The sequence below is a fragment of the Dasypus novemcinctus genome, chromosome 2 (assembly GCF_030445035.2).
Source record: "Dasypus novemcinctus isolate mDasNov1 chromosome 2, mDasNov1.1.hap2, whole genome shotgun sequence".
Taxonomy (NCBI): Eukaryota; Metazoa; Chordata; class Mammalia; order Cingulata; family Dasypodidae; genus Dasypus; species Dasypus novemcinctus.
The window spans coordinates 195,276,597-195,292,012 of NC_080674.1; the positions used below are offsets into that span (position 1 = coordinate 195,276,597).

The 15,416-nt window shown below is 41.0% G+C and overlaps 1 protein-coding gene and 1 pseudogene across 2 annotated transcripts; both read right to left on the bottom strand.

The window, feature by feature from the left end:
* Window positions 1-3,476: 3,476 nt before the first annotated feature.
* On the bottom strand, window positions 3,477-15,202 carry IFGGB1 (interferon-gamma-inducible GTPase 10). Of its 2 annotated transcripts, XM_058283801.1 has the most exons (3): window positions 14,963-15,202; window positions 14,799-14,843; window positions 3,477-5,114 (listed from the first exon to the last, which is right to left on the bottom strand). In XM_058283801.1, exon 3 carries the CDS (start codon window positions 5,091-5,093, stop codon window positions 3,840-3,842), a length of 1,254 nt encoding a protein of 417 aa, XP_058139784.1. In that variant the 5' UTR covers window positions 5,094-5,114; window positions 14,799-14,843; window positions 14,963-15,202; the 3' UTR covers window positions 3,477-3,839. The 2 variants fall into 2 exon arrangements, with proteins under 2 accessions (XP_058139784.1, XP_058139781.1); XM_058283798.1 differs by lacking the exon at window positions 14,799-14,843.
* On the bottom strand, window positions 12,795-14,787 carry LOC101433087 (palmitoyl-protein thioesterase ABHD10, mitochondrial pseudogene; annotated as a pseudogene).
* Window positions 15,203-15,416: the final 214 nt, after the last annotated feature.

A 15,416-nucleotide genomic window follows, 5' to 3' on the forward strand; every position in this document is an offset into this window, starting at 1 on the left:
AGCTCTTTAATGTTTTGATTGCTTATTTCTTCTATCAGTCTCCCAGGAGGGCCCAGTGATAAAGTCCTTGGGGAATATCTGGGGCTTCTCCTGGCTTCTGCAGGAAGGCTTCCTCTGAGTGGCAGAAACTTGGGGAAGGGTCTTCCAACAGCCATCTTAGGGTTGTTGATGTCCACATGGACTTCTTGCCAGGTTCCAGATCCATCTGTTGATTCCCTAATTTACTAGCCTGCTTCAGTAGCATGTCTCCTTGTAGGAAGAATTGCAGGAAAGTGATAAAGGTGAAACATAGAAAGAGGGAGGGCAGGAAGAAGAGTAGGAGGTATATGTCATTATGGGGAGGCAGTGTGTGCAAAGCACTGATTGGTTCAACCTCACCTTCCTGCATTGGTGAACAAGGGGTAGGTATTAGATGCAATTCCTCTAATTTAGATTTTTCCACTGAGATGGAATGTCTTCTTATCACTCAATTTTATCTTTACTTTTTATGGCTTAAAGCTCACATTACAAATGTGTTGAAATTATGCTCTCTCCAGACTAGAGTCTCTGATGCTAAGGATAAGAAAACACTAACATGGAATCTTTCTTTAATTTTCACATCTGACTGAGGTGTAAAAACAACTGTTGCTCCATTTCAACCATATGGAAATTTCAGATTAGGTGGTTAAAAGGAACTTCAATGACTGTCAAAGCTTTCACTTGTCAAGGAGATATAAATGAGCTTGGGTGAGGGGTTTGTGAGAAGCACATTTTGAAGGAGATGTTTGTGCGATGTGATTCCCAATGGTACAGGTGGAGGGTCCCTGCCTCTTACCTCAAGCTAGAGTGGGAGCTTCAGCCGGAGCTCTGGGAGTGAAGTTAAAGGGCATTGTTGAGGCATGCTAGTGAAATAGGGAATCAATAGATGGATCTGGAAATTGGCAAGAAGCCCATCATGCCATTGATATCCCCAAGATGGCTCCTGAAAGAACTTGCTAGAACACCATTTGAGAATTCCATTCGGAAAGAGATTTCTTCTGGAAGCTAGGAGAAGACCCAGATATTCTCCGGGGGCCTTATCATTGGGCACTCCAAGGGGATTGATGGGTGGGGTAATCAATCAAAATAGCAAACAGCCGAGACTCCTCCCATGTCATCAGCAAGAAGATGGAGTAATTAATTGTTCAAAAGGAAGCACAAAGGCTGAACTAGCCCTGCTTATGCCTTCTTCCCTCACTGCCTGGATCAACACACAAGTAACATGTGTAATGGGAAATTGTAGTTTGTAAATGAGTCCTCTTTATCTCTTTTCAGTCCCTTTCCTCTCTTCCTGGACTCATGATCTGTTATTTTCTTCCATTTCTCTTCCCTCCATTCCTTAATAAATTACTGGCCTAACTAACCTGACTTGCTCTTAAAATTCGTTTTATGTCACTTAGCCAAGAACCTAGAGAAAACCTTACAACATTGCAGGTAGAGGACAGTGAATTCAACTCTGATCCATGCCTGAGCAATTTATAATGTGAGAATCCTGTGAACAAAATGTTGAATTTTCTCTCCAGTTCCTGTATTTTTTAAAATTCTCTTTCACTCAGTGCCCTATTTTCCTTATACTTTTCGTATTTAGGAATCTCCTGTCTTGTAGCAGTTCATTTTATTCCCCCATGACACTCCACACACCCCCCCCCCCCCTTCTCCCTGAGTCTTTTCTGCCTCAGGGTATTCTGCCCTGGGGAGCCAGACGGTGTCAACACAGAAAGCTGCATCGCTCCAGAAAAATCCATTTTATGTTTGTGTGGTCCAACAAAGAGAAAGTAGACTGAGTATACCACCTGCCAGGCTTGTTCTGCCTCTCCTCTTACACCGTGGGGGTGCTCCTAAGGGGCTTGTGTTCCACAGACTTGGGACCTGTGTCTGGATATGAATGGGATTTTAGCATGCTGCTGTGGTGGCTCTATAGTCTGGGTCCATGACGGGATGGATCCTTGTCACTCTGTCACTGAGCGATTCCCACCCTGTGCAGGACTGAGTGAGGGGTAAGGAGGGAGACCAGTGGTTCCAGGACAGAAATTTCCTACTTGATACTTTGCCTTTTCATTGATTCAGTGTTTGTGGAGCCCTTCCCCAGGATCTACTGTCCTCCAGAGTTTTAAGCAAGTAGGTTTTGTACTTTAATCTGTGCAGGGATGTTTTTTCAGAGGATGTTACTTTGTGTTGTTCATGATGTCACACAGGCTATTTTGCTTGAATAGTCAGGGAGGGGGAACCTGAGTCATTGACTGCAATTCCCTCCAGAGAAAACAATGCACTTGTATTTCTGTATGGGGAGTGTGGTGTTCCCATGGACCTGCCAAAAAGTCTTTGTAATTGCCTATGTTTGGGCCTGAAAATTTCATATATCATCTTGGCTAGCAGTTGGATGCATCAGGATCATTCTTCCTCAATAAGAAGAATATGACTTTGCTCTAGTTTGTATATATTAAATATACAATATATTAAATAGACCTCCTACTATTCATGCATTTCAAACATGGCTCAGGTGGCCCTGTGTGCACACATCCAGCCTCCCTGGGCAGGAAACATAACAGGAGAGCTTACAGCACCCAGAGAAAGGTACTATCCTGTCATTTCTCTCATCAACTCTGGGGTCTTTACTGGGGTCTTTACCCCATTTTAAAGATGAGAAGACTGAATCACTGGAAAGGCAAGAACCACACATTGTCATGCCACAAGTGCATGGAAATCTGGAAGTGAAAACATGTTTAAATTTGGCCTCTGTCCATAAATGTGTATTGAACACTACTGTGTCCTTGGCAGCAACCTAGTGACAGGGAGGGAATAGTGAACAAAAAAGACGTAATTAATCCTGATTGAGTAAGGAATCCACTGGGGAAGACAGACATAGACCAAAGCACTGTGAGTAAATCATGATTGGTATTGTCCTGATGAGGGAGCACAGGTGGCTAGAGGTGCAATGGCAGGGAGCTCACAGAGCATCATTTGTTTCTTTTCTCATTGCTGCAGACTATGGACAGAAAAGTCTACCCTGATGATAGGTGTTTTTGCTTAGACTTCAGGTAGGGTAGAAGGACTGATGGATACAGAGGGATGTGTCTGGTTAGGGTGCAGGAGCCTAAGTTTGAGGAACAATGATTGGGGGACTCATGTTAGGAATCTGTAGGCTCTCCTGACTCACTCAATCATAAGCCATTTCCACACCTCTGCCAATGAAGCAGTGGGTGATGAGATCTGAATGGCGTTAAGGGGTCTCATGAGAAGGTGTCCCAGACTGTTCCTATCCAGTACCCTCACTTTTCTCAGATATCCCTAATAGAAAGTTTTTCCTTGGATCTGTGTTTCCTCAGTCATGCCCTCTGATCTGATGTCCTGCTTGCAGAAATTTGTCAAATAACGCGATCACCTTGGAAGGAAGATCAAAAGAACCTTCAGAATATGCATATCATCATGGGGTGCTGTCAGGAATGACTACTATTGACTTGAATATATTCACACATCAAATATTTATTGATCACCTACTGGATGCCAGATATTGAGCACAGCAATTTTCATTATTTTAATAGCAATAAGACCAATTCTGGGCACAATGTAGCTGTGTGTTTGTGTGATGTTCTCATTTCTCAGGATAGAATTTTAGATTCCCTTCCTAATTCTGGGAAATCTGGTCTAAGAGAGTCTTTTTACTGTTGGCCTATTTTTTCAAGTGAAAGTCACTGAAGTGGACTCTGATCCAGTAATGTTTAGATGAATTATTTTGCCTCAGTCCAGCTTCCAAGGCCATGACAACAATAAGAAAGTCTTGAGATCTGGGTGCCCATTTTTTTTCTCATTCTGTAGAGTTGTTAGAACTGTGTAGTGTCCACCTTTGATGTGAAAAGCTCTTCTTTTTTAAGGAGAGCTTTAGCATCACTTGCTACTGTATCAAGGAAGTGATATTGCAAATAGAAGGTATTTCTAAAGTAAAGACCAGTGGCATTGTGTCTCTCAGTATTTGCACAGACTATTTCAATATACTTCAACAGTTTTTCCTCTAAGGACTCATCTTCATTCTTCACTGTCAGCAAATGGAGAGACTTAATGCATGCCTTGAGTTGTTCCACTGATACACCCAAATCCTCTGCCATGTTTTCCAGGGATGGATCATCCAGCCCAAAGTAAGACCTATAGAGGGTTAAGGTGTCCTCCAAACTATTCACATTGTCACTGACGCAGACCTTGGAGGGTTTGGTGGTTGAAACTCCAGCCTTTAGAGCCTCCAACCAGACCTTCTGCTTCAGGGAGTCCCTCTTCCAGTCAATAGCAGCCTCAGTAACACTGGGCAGGCAGAGCATAAAGATGTAGCGCTTGTGAGCTGGGAGCTGCCTCCGAAGGGTGGTCTCCAGGTTTGGAAAATCATAGTCAGACACATCAAAGTTGGAGACTAAGAAGACTTGAGGTTTCTTCACATTGGCTTTCTGCAGGTTATAGAGACAGTTGTCTCGAATTTCTTGCAGAATTCTCTCCTTATTGAAGCTGTTGGGTTTACACCTTTCTTCATTTTGTAAATCAAGGTCTATTTTGGATCGAACGAAGTAGAATTTTTTCTTCATTTTTTGTACTGCAATGGCTAATTGTGCATCATTTTTTTTGAAGCGTGTAGCAGAAATGATAATATAGAAGTCATACTTGCCAAATTTCGTTTTCTTCAGATACTTTTTTGGTCGCCAGTTAGTGGTCCCAATGCCAGGAAGGTCCCATAGAATTACATTAGGAAACTTCTCGTGCTGGTATTTTGTGCACTTGTGGGTTGTCTCCACCACTCCAGTGCTGGCTGCACCTTTTCCTTGATGCCCAACTCCCCTCAGGGCATTGATGAAACTGGATTTTCCTGCCCCAGTTTCCCCTGTCACTGCAATGCTCATTGGGGCATTCTCAATGTCTCTTAATGCATCACTAATGGAAGATACTGCCATCTGAACATTCCCTTTCTTTAGTTGTGATTTAATCAAAGTGACAGTTTTTTTAGATATAATTTGGCTTTCTACGTGGTACGTCTTAAAAAACTTGTCAAAGCTGGAGGCCAAATCATTGGGCTTGGAGGAGTGTAACTGACCCATGGTTGTGAGCAGTACAAGACACTAGAGAGGGGAGAGAAGAGGGAAGATCAAAAAGTTAGTACACCTAGGGGAGGCAATGGAGCTTGCTATTACTGGAAGGCAGACCTCTGTCCCAGTCCTAGTTATAGTTGGGAGAATTTTCCCTTCCTATTCATGGACATTGCTAGGACATCTGGCCCCTGTTGTACAGTTTGGCTTTGCTCAGGCTGCAACCAGCATTTGGAAGACCCTCCTTTTTCAAGAGACTAATAGTTCTTCAAGATCTAATTCAAGATGCCAGTAGGCCACCTATCTTACCTTTCCTCTAGTCCTTTTTATCTCATTCAATTTATGTAATATTTTTCTTTTTTGAACTCAATACTCACATGGTAGAAAACTGAATGGGATACCTTAGCTCATGATTAAAAAAAGAAGCAACACACAATGTACCTCTGCCACCCTCTGTGTGAGTTTCTCAGGGAAATACCTCAAGGCCTAATCACCTCTGATATCATGTTACAGATCTCACTTCTCACTTGTGTCCTGCCCTTCCCAGTAGATATATTACATATCACCATTCCATGGTAGCAAAGTAATATGGCCACAAATTTACTACCAAAGTTCTTTTTGTCAGTCAGCCCATGTAGAGGACATTCAATGGTTTACTTTCTGTGTTCCAGAAGCTGAGGATGGCAGGTAACCCATGACTTATGCAGTTAAGGAAACTGCTGGGCTCATATTTGCTAAACTGAACTGGACAAACTGACTGAGATCCCTGCCCAGCCTGACCTCCTTCCTGTATATTACATAACAGGGGACTGCACATTATGGGGGGAAGAGGGTTTGTATGATAATTTTTCAAACTTGAAAATAAGAGTGTTTCACATTCAAAAGTAACCAAGAATCATATCTGATCCAGTCAAGATACCATGCAGTGTTAGAGGATTGTTTGAATCTGAGTCCAGTTAGGTTATAAAATGGTTTCACTTACTTTTTAATGCTTTTCTTCTAAGAAAAGAGAAAAACTTGCCACTAATGTCCTAATATTGGAATATTTTAGGAAAGTTGGTGATGGGCATCTGTTTATGGTGAAGGCACTGCCTAGAGGCTCATCCTCCTGTGGCCTCTTTGGATAGAGGGACACCCTCACTGGGAGGACTTTTCAGGATGTACAACTGGGGCCTCTGTTGTATCTCTGCTGGGGCTGCACCTTCTGTAGATTGTGGTCATTTGGAGACACCCAAACTCTTCTCATGCCCAGGGGTTTGCTCACTGGGCAGACAGTAGAGCCTGAGAAAGGAAATTCCTGATGGTGAGGTCAGAATTCAACTAGGACTTCCTAGTGGAGATAGCAGAGGATGTCTCCTTGTGGCTGAGTAAAGAATGTGAGTCTGACTTGAGGATCATTGGCAAGGAGTGGACACCACTTATACCTCCATCCAGATCAATCGGAGAGTCCCATGAAATTAGAGGATCCACCACGTGTATGTTTTAAAATTTGCCTTAAATAGATCTATTCACAAGTTGTATTATAGATAGACTCTGAAATGGTGACCAGTCCTGCCATTAGAAGGGGACTGAATGGATGATATGCTATGAAGAGTGGACAGTGTTGACATTGGTACTGAGAAAGGCTCTGAATTCACTGAAAGATCCTGAAGACATGGCTAAAATTCAGACTGATTGAAAAGCCCAAATGTTAAATTGTGATTGGGGATGGCCTCATTTAAAGTGTATTAAACAGAGAGTAACTTTCTTCAAGAACATTTATGTCTGATCTTACTGTACTGATTAAAACCTAGTGTTGCCTCTGAACTAGATGAAAAGTTTTTGGGGCTCAGGCTCTGTGACATGCAAAGATAGACTATCAGTAACATCGAGTTCAAATTTTTAGAAAGTATTGCATGTTTAGGAAGGGGGTTCTCAATAAGCTCAAGGCAATCACCAGAATGAGAACAGCATGTTCACTGTAAAACAATTCCCTTTTCCTTCATTCTCTAAGGGTACTAGGGTTTTCAGCAAAAAACCAAACGGACATTTTGTTCTCTCTCACTCTTTCTTGATATTTTTTTTTATCTAGGTAGATAAATAAAGGAATTACAATAATTATACATTTTAATAATTTCTCATTATAGTTCCTTTTAAGGAATCAGAGCATGTGACTGTGGGAGATGGAAAGTCCAAGCCCCACAGGGCACCTGCAACCTGGAAACTCCAATAAAAGAGATAATGAAGCCTGGGAATACTGATTGGCTGGAAATGCTGGCAAGAGCCAATGATGAAGCTCTGTTTGATTTCCTCTTTGGACCTCTGAAATCCTCAATTCTGGCTTTTAAGACCTCCAGTTGGACATCTGGACATTAGAAGCAGGGCAGACAACCCCAGGAATTTAGCACCTTCTTAGTGGGCCTTACTTTGGAATGAATATATGATACCCTTTCCCCCCACTGTACCAGAATTGGACTCATTTATAATTTTCCTATACATGGTTCTTATGGCCCATTTATTGGAATCTACAATTAACACCATACCCGTTAAATATGTGTCCTAGAGACTTAAATCTTCTGACTGTTCATATGCCGATTGAGCCCTGAATCTCAGCAGAGTTTCAGCCAACACCTACTCTCCAGTTCACTGTACTCACCCAGAACAACTAACAAAAGGATGGTGATGGACAACACCCATCCCCCCAAACAGTGTCCACAACTCCAAGCAATACAGTCCATCCATCTGCCCCATGGGATCTAAGCCCCCTTTCATCAGAAGCAAAGTGGGCATCACCCTTTCCAAATCCTCAAGATTGAGGAATGAACAAACCTAAGTGTGTGTGTGTGGGGGGAGGGGGAAGTGCAAGTACAGACTAAGGTAGACTTGTTATTATTCTAGTAATGAAAGAACTTGTAACATTGATAAAAAGGCAGTTTTCATCAGAATTTCTGAGGGGAGGGAGAGGGAAGAATAGGTATAACAAAGGGCAATTTTGGAACACCAGAATTGTTCTACATGACATTGCAATGATGGATACAGGCCATTATACATGTTGTCAAAACCTCTAAAATTGTGTGGTGCAAAGTATAAACCATAATGTGAACTATAGACCATGGTTAGTAGCAATAATTCAATATATGCTCCCCAGTTGTAACAAATGTACTACAATAATGAAAAATGTTGTTAATGGAGAAAAGTGTGAGAGGGTGAGGGGGTGGAGTATATGGGAAACTCTTTACTTTCAATGTAACATTTAAATACTCTAAAGCTCATTTAAAAATTAAAACTCAAAAAAGGCCTCCAACTGATTAGGTGAGGCATTTCCCCACTTTGCTGAGTGCAATCCTCTCAAAGATACAATCCAAAGACGCACTCATTAGTTATACATGCAAATCCCAGCTACAAAATACCCTCACATTTACAAGTGGTGCAATATTTGAGCAAGAAACTGGACACTTTATCTTAGCGAAGTTGACTCATGAAATGAACCATCACCCTAAGCAAATTCTCGAGTGTCTGCTGTGTGCCAGGTACTGTCCTCACAGAGAAGCAATAGATGAAAGTACTTGTCCCCATAGAGCTGACATCTCAAGGGCATAGACAGAGGAGAAGTGAGAGAACTGATAAGTGGGCCATTTTGGAGATGATTACAGAGCATGCTCAGGGTTTAGATTGTTCCAACAGTAACAAATTCATGCAGATGAGGACAGAGCTGAGGAGACCTTCGAGAATGGAGATGGAAAGGGCCTGCCTCTGAATGCCCATGTGGTGCAGAGTGTTGGCTGCATGGTGTCTTAACCTCTGCCCTGTTGTTGGAGGGGTGGAAAAGATTCCACTGTGCTCAGTCTTTGTGTATGGATCTCTGTTTTAAAGCATCTATGTCTGCAAATTGTATCTATTGATAGGAAAGTAAATAAGTAGGTTTTGGGGTACACACATTTGTCTGACTTCTGTCCATATTCAGAAGAAAAACTAGACCTCTTACACATCAAATGGATAGATTCCTGAAATAATATTGAGTTCAATAAGCCAGGAATTGAATGAGATTTTTATCATAAACTTTTTTGTGTGGACAATTTTAGGAAATAAACACCAAAGTATGATCAATACGGATGTTATGGGTACCTTTACATGCATTAATAATCACACTGAAAATAAATTGAGCTTATATATATTAAACTCAAAGACCATAATAATCAGGCTTTGTGGAGGGGCTGAGTTATTTTTATGGTGAGCGACTTGGGTGAGGTCTGTACCCTAAAGCCCTTTACAAACACATTACCCATCTTGTAAATTCTGAGGAGCAGAGAGCTCTGGAGCAGCCTGAGGAACGTCCTTTTGCATTTACTCAAGGACCAGGTGATCTCTTCCTGTCCTGGTGCTTAGAGGCCCTATATCCACCTACAAACCTAAGTTACATGCACTACCCATCCTTTCCCCTGAATCCACACTGCAGATTTCCTCCTCCAGGAAGCCCTCTGAAAAGGGACCTGAGGTACTGCACCCGGGAACCCCATATGTGACACAGAGGAAACACACCACCAACCCTTGCCCAGTAAATTCTCTACTCAGTGTCTTCTTCCCCTGCTAGCCTGCCATAATTTGATTACACAATTCTTAATGTTTAAGTTTCTCAGGCTTGGATCAGAGACCAGTTCACTATGCTCTAACTACAGTGCCCTCTCAGTTCTGTCCCAGAGCTCCTGCTGAAACCCCCAGGCTGAGCTGGAATTAAGGGGCAGGGACCCTCCATCCATCCCCTTTGGGGACCCCATCACCCTAACATCTCTCCCATAATATGCTTCTCATAAACCCCTTGTATGAGTCTCTTTATTCCTTCTTTACATGTGAAGGCTTTGTCAGAAATTTAAGTTTTTTTGAATGCCTTATTTGAAATTTTCAGGTGGTTGATAACCTTGAAATGTAGCAACAGCTGTTGTTATGCCTCAGGTAAAATAGAAGTAAAGGAAGATCCCATTTTAGTGTTTTCTTATACTTAGCATCAGGGACAATAAACTGAAGAATGCACAATTTCAATATTTTTGCAAATTGTGCTTTTAGTCATAAAATGCAAAGACAGTTAAGTGATGAGAAGCCATTTTATTTCAAAAGTAAAATTATATCAGATAAACTTCCTGTTGTTAACCAACTCAGGAAGTGGGTGAGGCTGAATTACCCACTGCATTGCACACACTTCTTCCCCAAAGTAAGAACTAAATTTTGGGGTGTCCACAGACTCAGCCCCAAATTTGTTCCCTTACACTCATTCCCTTGGTTTTCTCTGCCTGTCCTATGTCCTCCAGCACCAAGTGCATGCTGGCCACTTCCAAATATGCATCTCCAACCCAGGCCTCTGCAGTGATCTCCAGACTCACTATATCCCATTATTCACTCAACACTTCCCACTTGTACGTCCACAACTATCTGGACTAACTGATTGTGGCTAAAACTTAATCCCTTCCTAGACCCATACTCCCCACAGTCTTCCCTCTTCCAAGTAATAGCAATGCTATCCTTTCATTTGTGTGGAGACATCCACACGATCCTCTTTCTTTCACCTACTATAATATCAGTATCATTTGGCTTCACCTTCCACATCTATGTAGAACCCATTCTCACTCCACCACTGTGGTCCAATCCACCATTGTCTCTACCTGGGATGTTATAGTCTCCTTGAGATGATTCTCCTCTGCCCTTGCCTCACCACTATCTTAAATGGCAACCACTGAACTTTCTAAAATAATGCCAGACCACGAACTCCCTCTGCTCACAACCAGCCAGACTTCTGCCTTACTTAGGGGAAAAACCACTTCTTAAAATACCCTCTGTGACCCTACACACTTGCTCTGTCTGAAGTCACCTCCAACTCCTCTTTCTCCCTGTCCTCTCATTGTGCTTTACCTCCATTACTTTCCTGCTATTCCTTTAACATACAGTCCTGCTCCCACCTCATATTCTTTGCATTTGGGGCTCCAGGTATCCCAAGGCTCATTCTCTGCACCCACCGGATCTTACCTTCTCAGTAGAGGCTTTTTTGGCTCCCACATTAAATTTTGTAACACCTCCCATTCTGCCTTTTCCTTAACCTTCCAGTCTTTGATTTCCACCAGTGCACTGCTCACCACTTGATAAAGTATTTAATTGGCTTTCTTATCCACTCTCTCATCTCTTTCCCCTCTACTCCTTGGTCCCCCCTACCCATGAGGGCAGGAAGTTTTGACTGTTGTTTTCCCTATTTTATCTTCTGTGACAAAAAAAAAAAGAGAGCATGATGACAATAAAAGAACTTTGAATAGCAGGAAATAGGTGGTCCATAAATATTTCCATACTTCCATACTCGTCATGTACAGAGAGAACGAAACAAGATTTTGATAAAGCTAAGATGAGCCTTTCCCTTCAAGGACACAAGAGATGTTTTTATGTTTGTCACAGGTAGTGAAATTCACCTACATTCCCGTGATTTGCAGGATAGAAAAGTAAATGAGATATAAGGAAAAGAAACTTAGCCATAGAGAGCTTCCTCACTCCCCTGCAGACAGAATTCTAGCAGATCATTTTGGTGATCCCTGCCCTCCCACAATCCCTGGGATCTACCAGGTTACAAGTAGCTCTGTCTACCCCATTCTGCTCGGAGGCCTAAGGGGATGGGACACTCTACACCTTTCCTTGGGGATGGCCAATTACATTTTGAGACTTGAGCAATCACCCAGAGGAGAAAAGCGAGGCAGATACAAGAGGTATCTGCCTCAGGGTGATCTTAGAATGACAGAACCTGGAGGATGAGGGGATGTGGACATCAAAATTCTGTGCCCAGTTAAAATCTAACCACACAAAGTCCTGCCCTGCTCTTCAGACCCTATATCTCAGTCAAGGTGGTTTCTGTATTTCTGCTATTTGTTATTTTCTACTACAATAATCACAATGTTATAACTGGGGCAGCACTCTTTGTAGAACCCTGGACTCTGTCTTCCAACCACTGAGAGTATGTCCACTGATTGTGAACTAGGAAGAAATGGAAAAGAATACGAGAATTTAATATTAATATAACATATATCTGTTCACAGGTTTTTTTCCCCTTCATTTTATAAATATGAGTCATGTTTTCAACTGGTAAAAGTTTTACTTTGACAAACATAATCTAATAGGCTGAATAAATTTCAGTCAAAATTAAGTTAAAAAACACCAGTTAAAAGATATCAAGGCTGACTATTGCACAAGTTAATTACAGTTATTAAAAAATATCTATACACATTTTATTTCATATTTTCTGACAGATTCTGTACCTCAGAAAGCCCTCTGATTTAGGTAGCAATTATTTGGCTATGTGTACTTAAGTCATATATTAATGAAAAAAGAATGATTTTGTGGGTAAGCAATAATATATATAGATCAATTTGTTCTTTAGTTTTACCAATCAGATACTAAACGCTACATCACTGCTTATGATGAAATTCCTCTATGAAATACATAAACAAATAAGTCCAAAATTTAAAATTTAATCAGTTTCTTAACTAAGTTCAAACGTAACATGCAGAATATAAATTTATAAATAACACCGTTATTTTTGAACTTTATTATGATTCAACCATTTCTATTATCATTTTAAATATATTTCAATAAATACTTGCTATATTTTGTGAATTGCATTTTAAAATCACATGTAATGATCTTACAAGTCTCCATGTATAATGGTACTAAACAAACCAAACAAATTTTTTAAGTTGGCTTGAAGAATTCTAAGTAGAAGAATATAATTACAAGCTGGCACATTTAGCATAAGCTCAAGAAAGGCAAGCAACTCTTGATTAAAAAAATAGAGAGATTGAGAGGGGAGGTATTTCCCTGTTTGCTTGTTTTTTGTTTATTATTGCTATTATTGAAATAATGACAATCCTTTAATAATGATTGAAGTAATGAATGCACAAGTATGTGATTATGTCAAATACATACACTTTGGGTAAATTGTATGCTTTATTAACATGTGTCAATAGATTGTTTCACAAGGTCACAATATCTGTAACAAAAATACATTTAAAAAAATAGTATGGATTGGGGATAAAATACACCAAGTGTAAGATAAGGAATATAGTTGGTAGTAATATTTTGATGATGCTCTTGCATAGTTTGTAACAAATGTTTCACATCAATGCATAGAGTTGGTGGACGGGTGATGTATGAGACCCCTGTGTGATGTTATGTATGTTTATTTTATAAGTTTGCAATCTTTACTATACACTTATTGTTTATGTGTGTTCATGTATGAATGATATGCTTCAATAAAATAATTTTTAAAAATTTGATTTGTTTAAAAAAATAGGAAATATTTTAATGAAAAAAATCAAGGACTGAAGAAAGGAGAAATTTTCCAAACAGTAGCCAGTACTTTCTTCACAATTTGTGCAAATACATCCTTAAATAAATACTGTGATATTTACAAAATAGAGGTGAGAGGGAAAAATTCTAATGTATCAGGGTTTTTCATTGTTATCTCTTTCAATCTTGTGGATACATCATTTTATATAGCAACTAAAAGTGTGATTCTAGTCAACTACAAAATAAAAGTATACCTTTATATCGCAATGCAGTTCAAACCAACACTGAAAGCATACCAATTAAGTAATCAATAGTGTAAACAAGATGCTGAATGTCCACTTTTTCCTTTATTTGCTGGTGGCTATGTTTTTGGAGGTTGACATTGACATCCGCACTGACAACTCCGTCAGTAACCTCTGTGGACGTATGCCACAGGACAATGTCATCCTTTGTGTCAGGGAGCAATCTTACCGGGCTGTTCACAAGAAGAGGGCTATGCAACAAACAGTGATGTTCTGCCTCTTTAATGAAACTGTACTGGGTGTGATAAGCTCCTTCTTCAATGTATTCTGACAGACTTACCTGCTCACCTTTTATTTCTATTTCCTTTTTTACCTCAACAGAAGAAAACTGATTAAACTGTATCACAAGATAATCTGCAGCTGTAGCTACACTGACAAGAGCAACAACATTTTCTGGCCCTGCAGTTGCAGCATGAAGCATAAGCCATCCACCCAGATACAACTAATATCTGTATTCCTACAGCCAAGTCATCAATTATAGAAAGAACATCTTTTCTCTGTTTGTCAATGTGCATTCTTTGAATTTACTATTTGAACTTCAAAAACTCCTGAGTAATCAAACTTTAAAAAGGTGTGACTTACAGATATGAAAAATTTTTCAATCACCAAGGATTTTGTACCACTCGTATGAGCTAGAAAGACAAAGATGAAGATGACTCCTGGACTTTTGCCCTTCAGGTGCTTGTAAGCCAGGTTTGGAGAGTCCTGTCATCTAAGGAAACAGTGTGATGTCTTCTGTCTGCAGATGAGAGCTACCGAGAAGCCCGCTTGTGTTTGTGTGCAAGTAGCATGCAAAAGCTATAGAGGGGACCGAAGGAAATGGCTGAGCAGTCTGAGCTCTGTCAAGATATCTGAGCTACCAATGCAATCATGCTCATACCTGCTATCTTCACAGCTCTCCCTCCATCCCATATGGTCCTATAGTGAGGTGAGGAATGCACCAGGACAGAAGCTGCACATTCACTGCCTGCTGAAAATGGACCTTAGACAAATGCTTTTTCACCACATCTACCTGCCCCAAAGGATATTATAATGTGAAAGATAAAGAATATGAGCTTTTGAGAGATTTGCATATGATATCTTGGATTGGGGACCTCCCAAGCATCATAGGGAACTTACTTACCTTGGCTCTGGGCAGCTCATTTCCTCCTCTCACTGCCTGATCCACCTGGAGAGTGAAGAACATGGCCTGACCTGCCTGGATGGAAACACTGCCCTCCTTTTGGCAGTCCCCTAGCATCAAAGTAGTCATCTGATCCCAAATGGTCCCAAGAATTTCTTACTTACCAGCTCTGGAGGGAAAAGAGATTGGTGGCACAGAGATCAGCTTTGAATGTTTCCACTGCAAAAGCAGAAATGCTGAGTCTGGTGAAGCCCTCCCTGCAACCTGCTGCCCAGCAACACTCCACAGACCTGTCCTGTCATGTGAAATCCAGGTACTGTGTGTGCATGTGATCAGTACAGAGGGAAAGGGCTGAGAGAGCCTCCACCCTGTCTGGGTAACAAGGCAAACAGTGTGAACCAGCAGGAAGGACTCCAAAGAGCCTCTGACTTTTGCCCCACCCTTCAGTGGGGGAAATCTGGCCCATTGTTTGGGGACTTCATTTACAGGAAATGAAAATGAAACCAGGCTATTTTTGTTTTCTCCTTTCTGAGTAGCACCAGCATTTCCAGGAAAAGAAAAATATATCTGCTGTGACTGCAGAGTCTCAGGGAATAGGATGGGAAGAGAAGACTCTTA

What these genes read in the sequence shown, in the direction of transcription:
- IFGGB1 (XM_058283798.1), bottom strand. Translation starts at nt 5,093, where the DNA reads ATGGGTCAGTTACACTCCTCCAAGCCCAATGATTTGGCCTCCAGCTTT.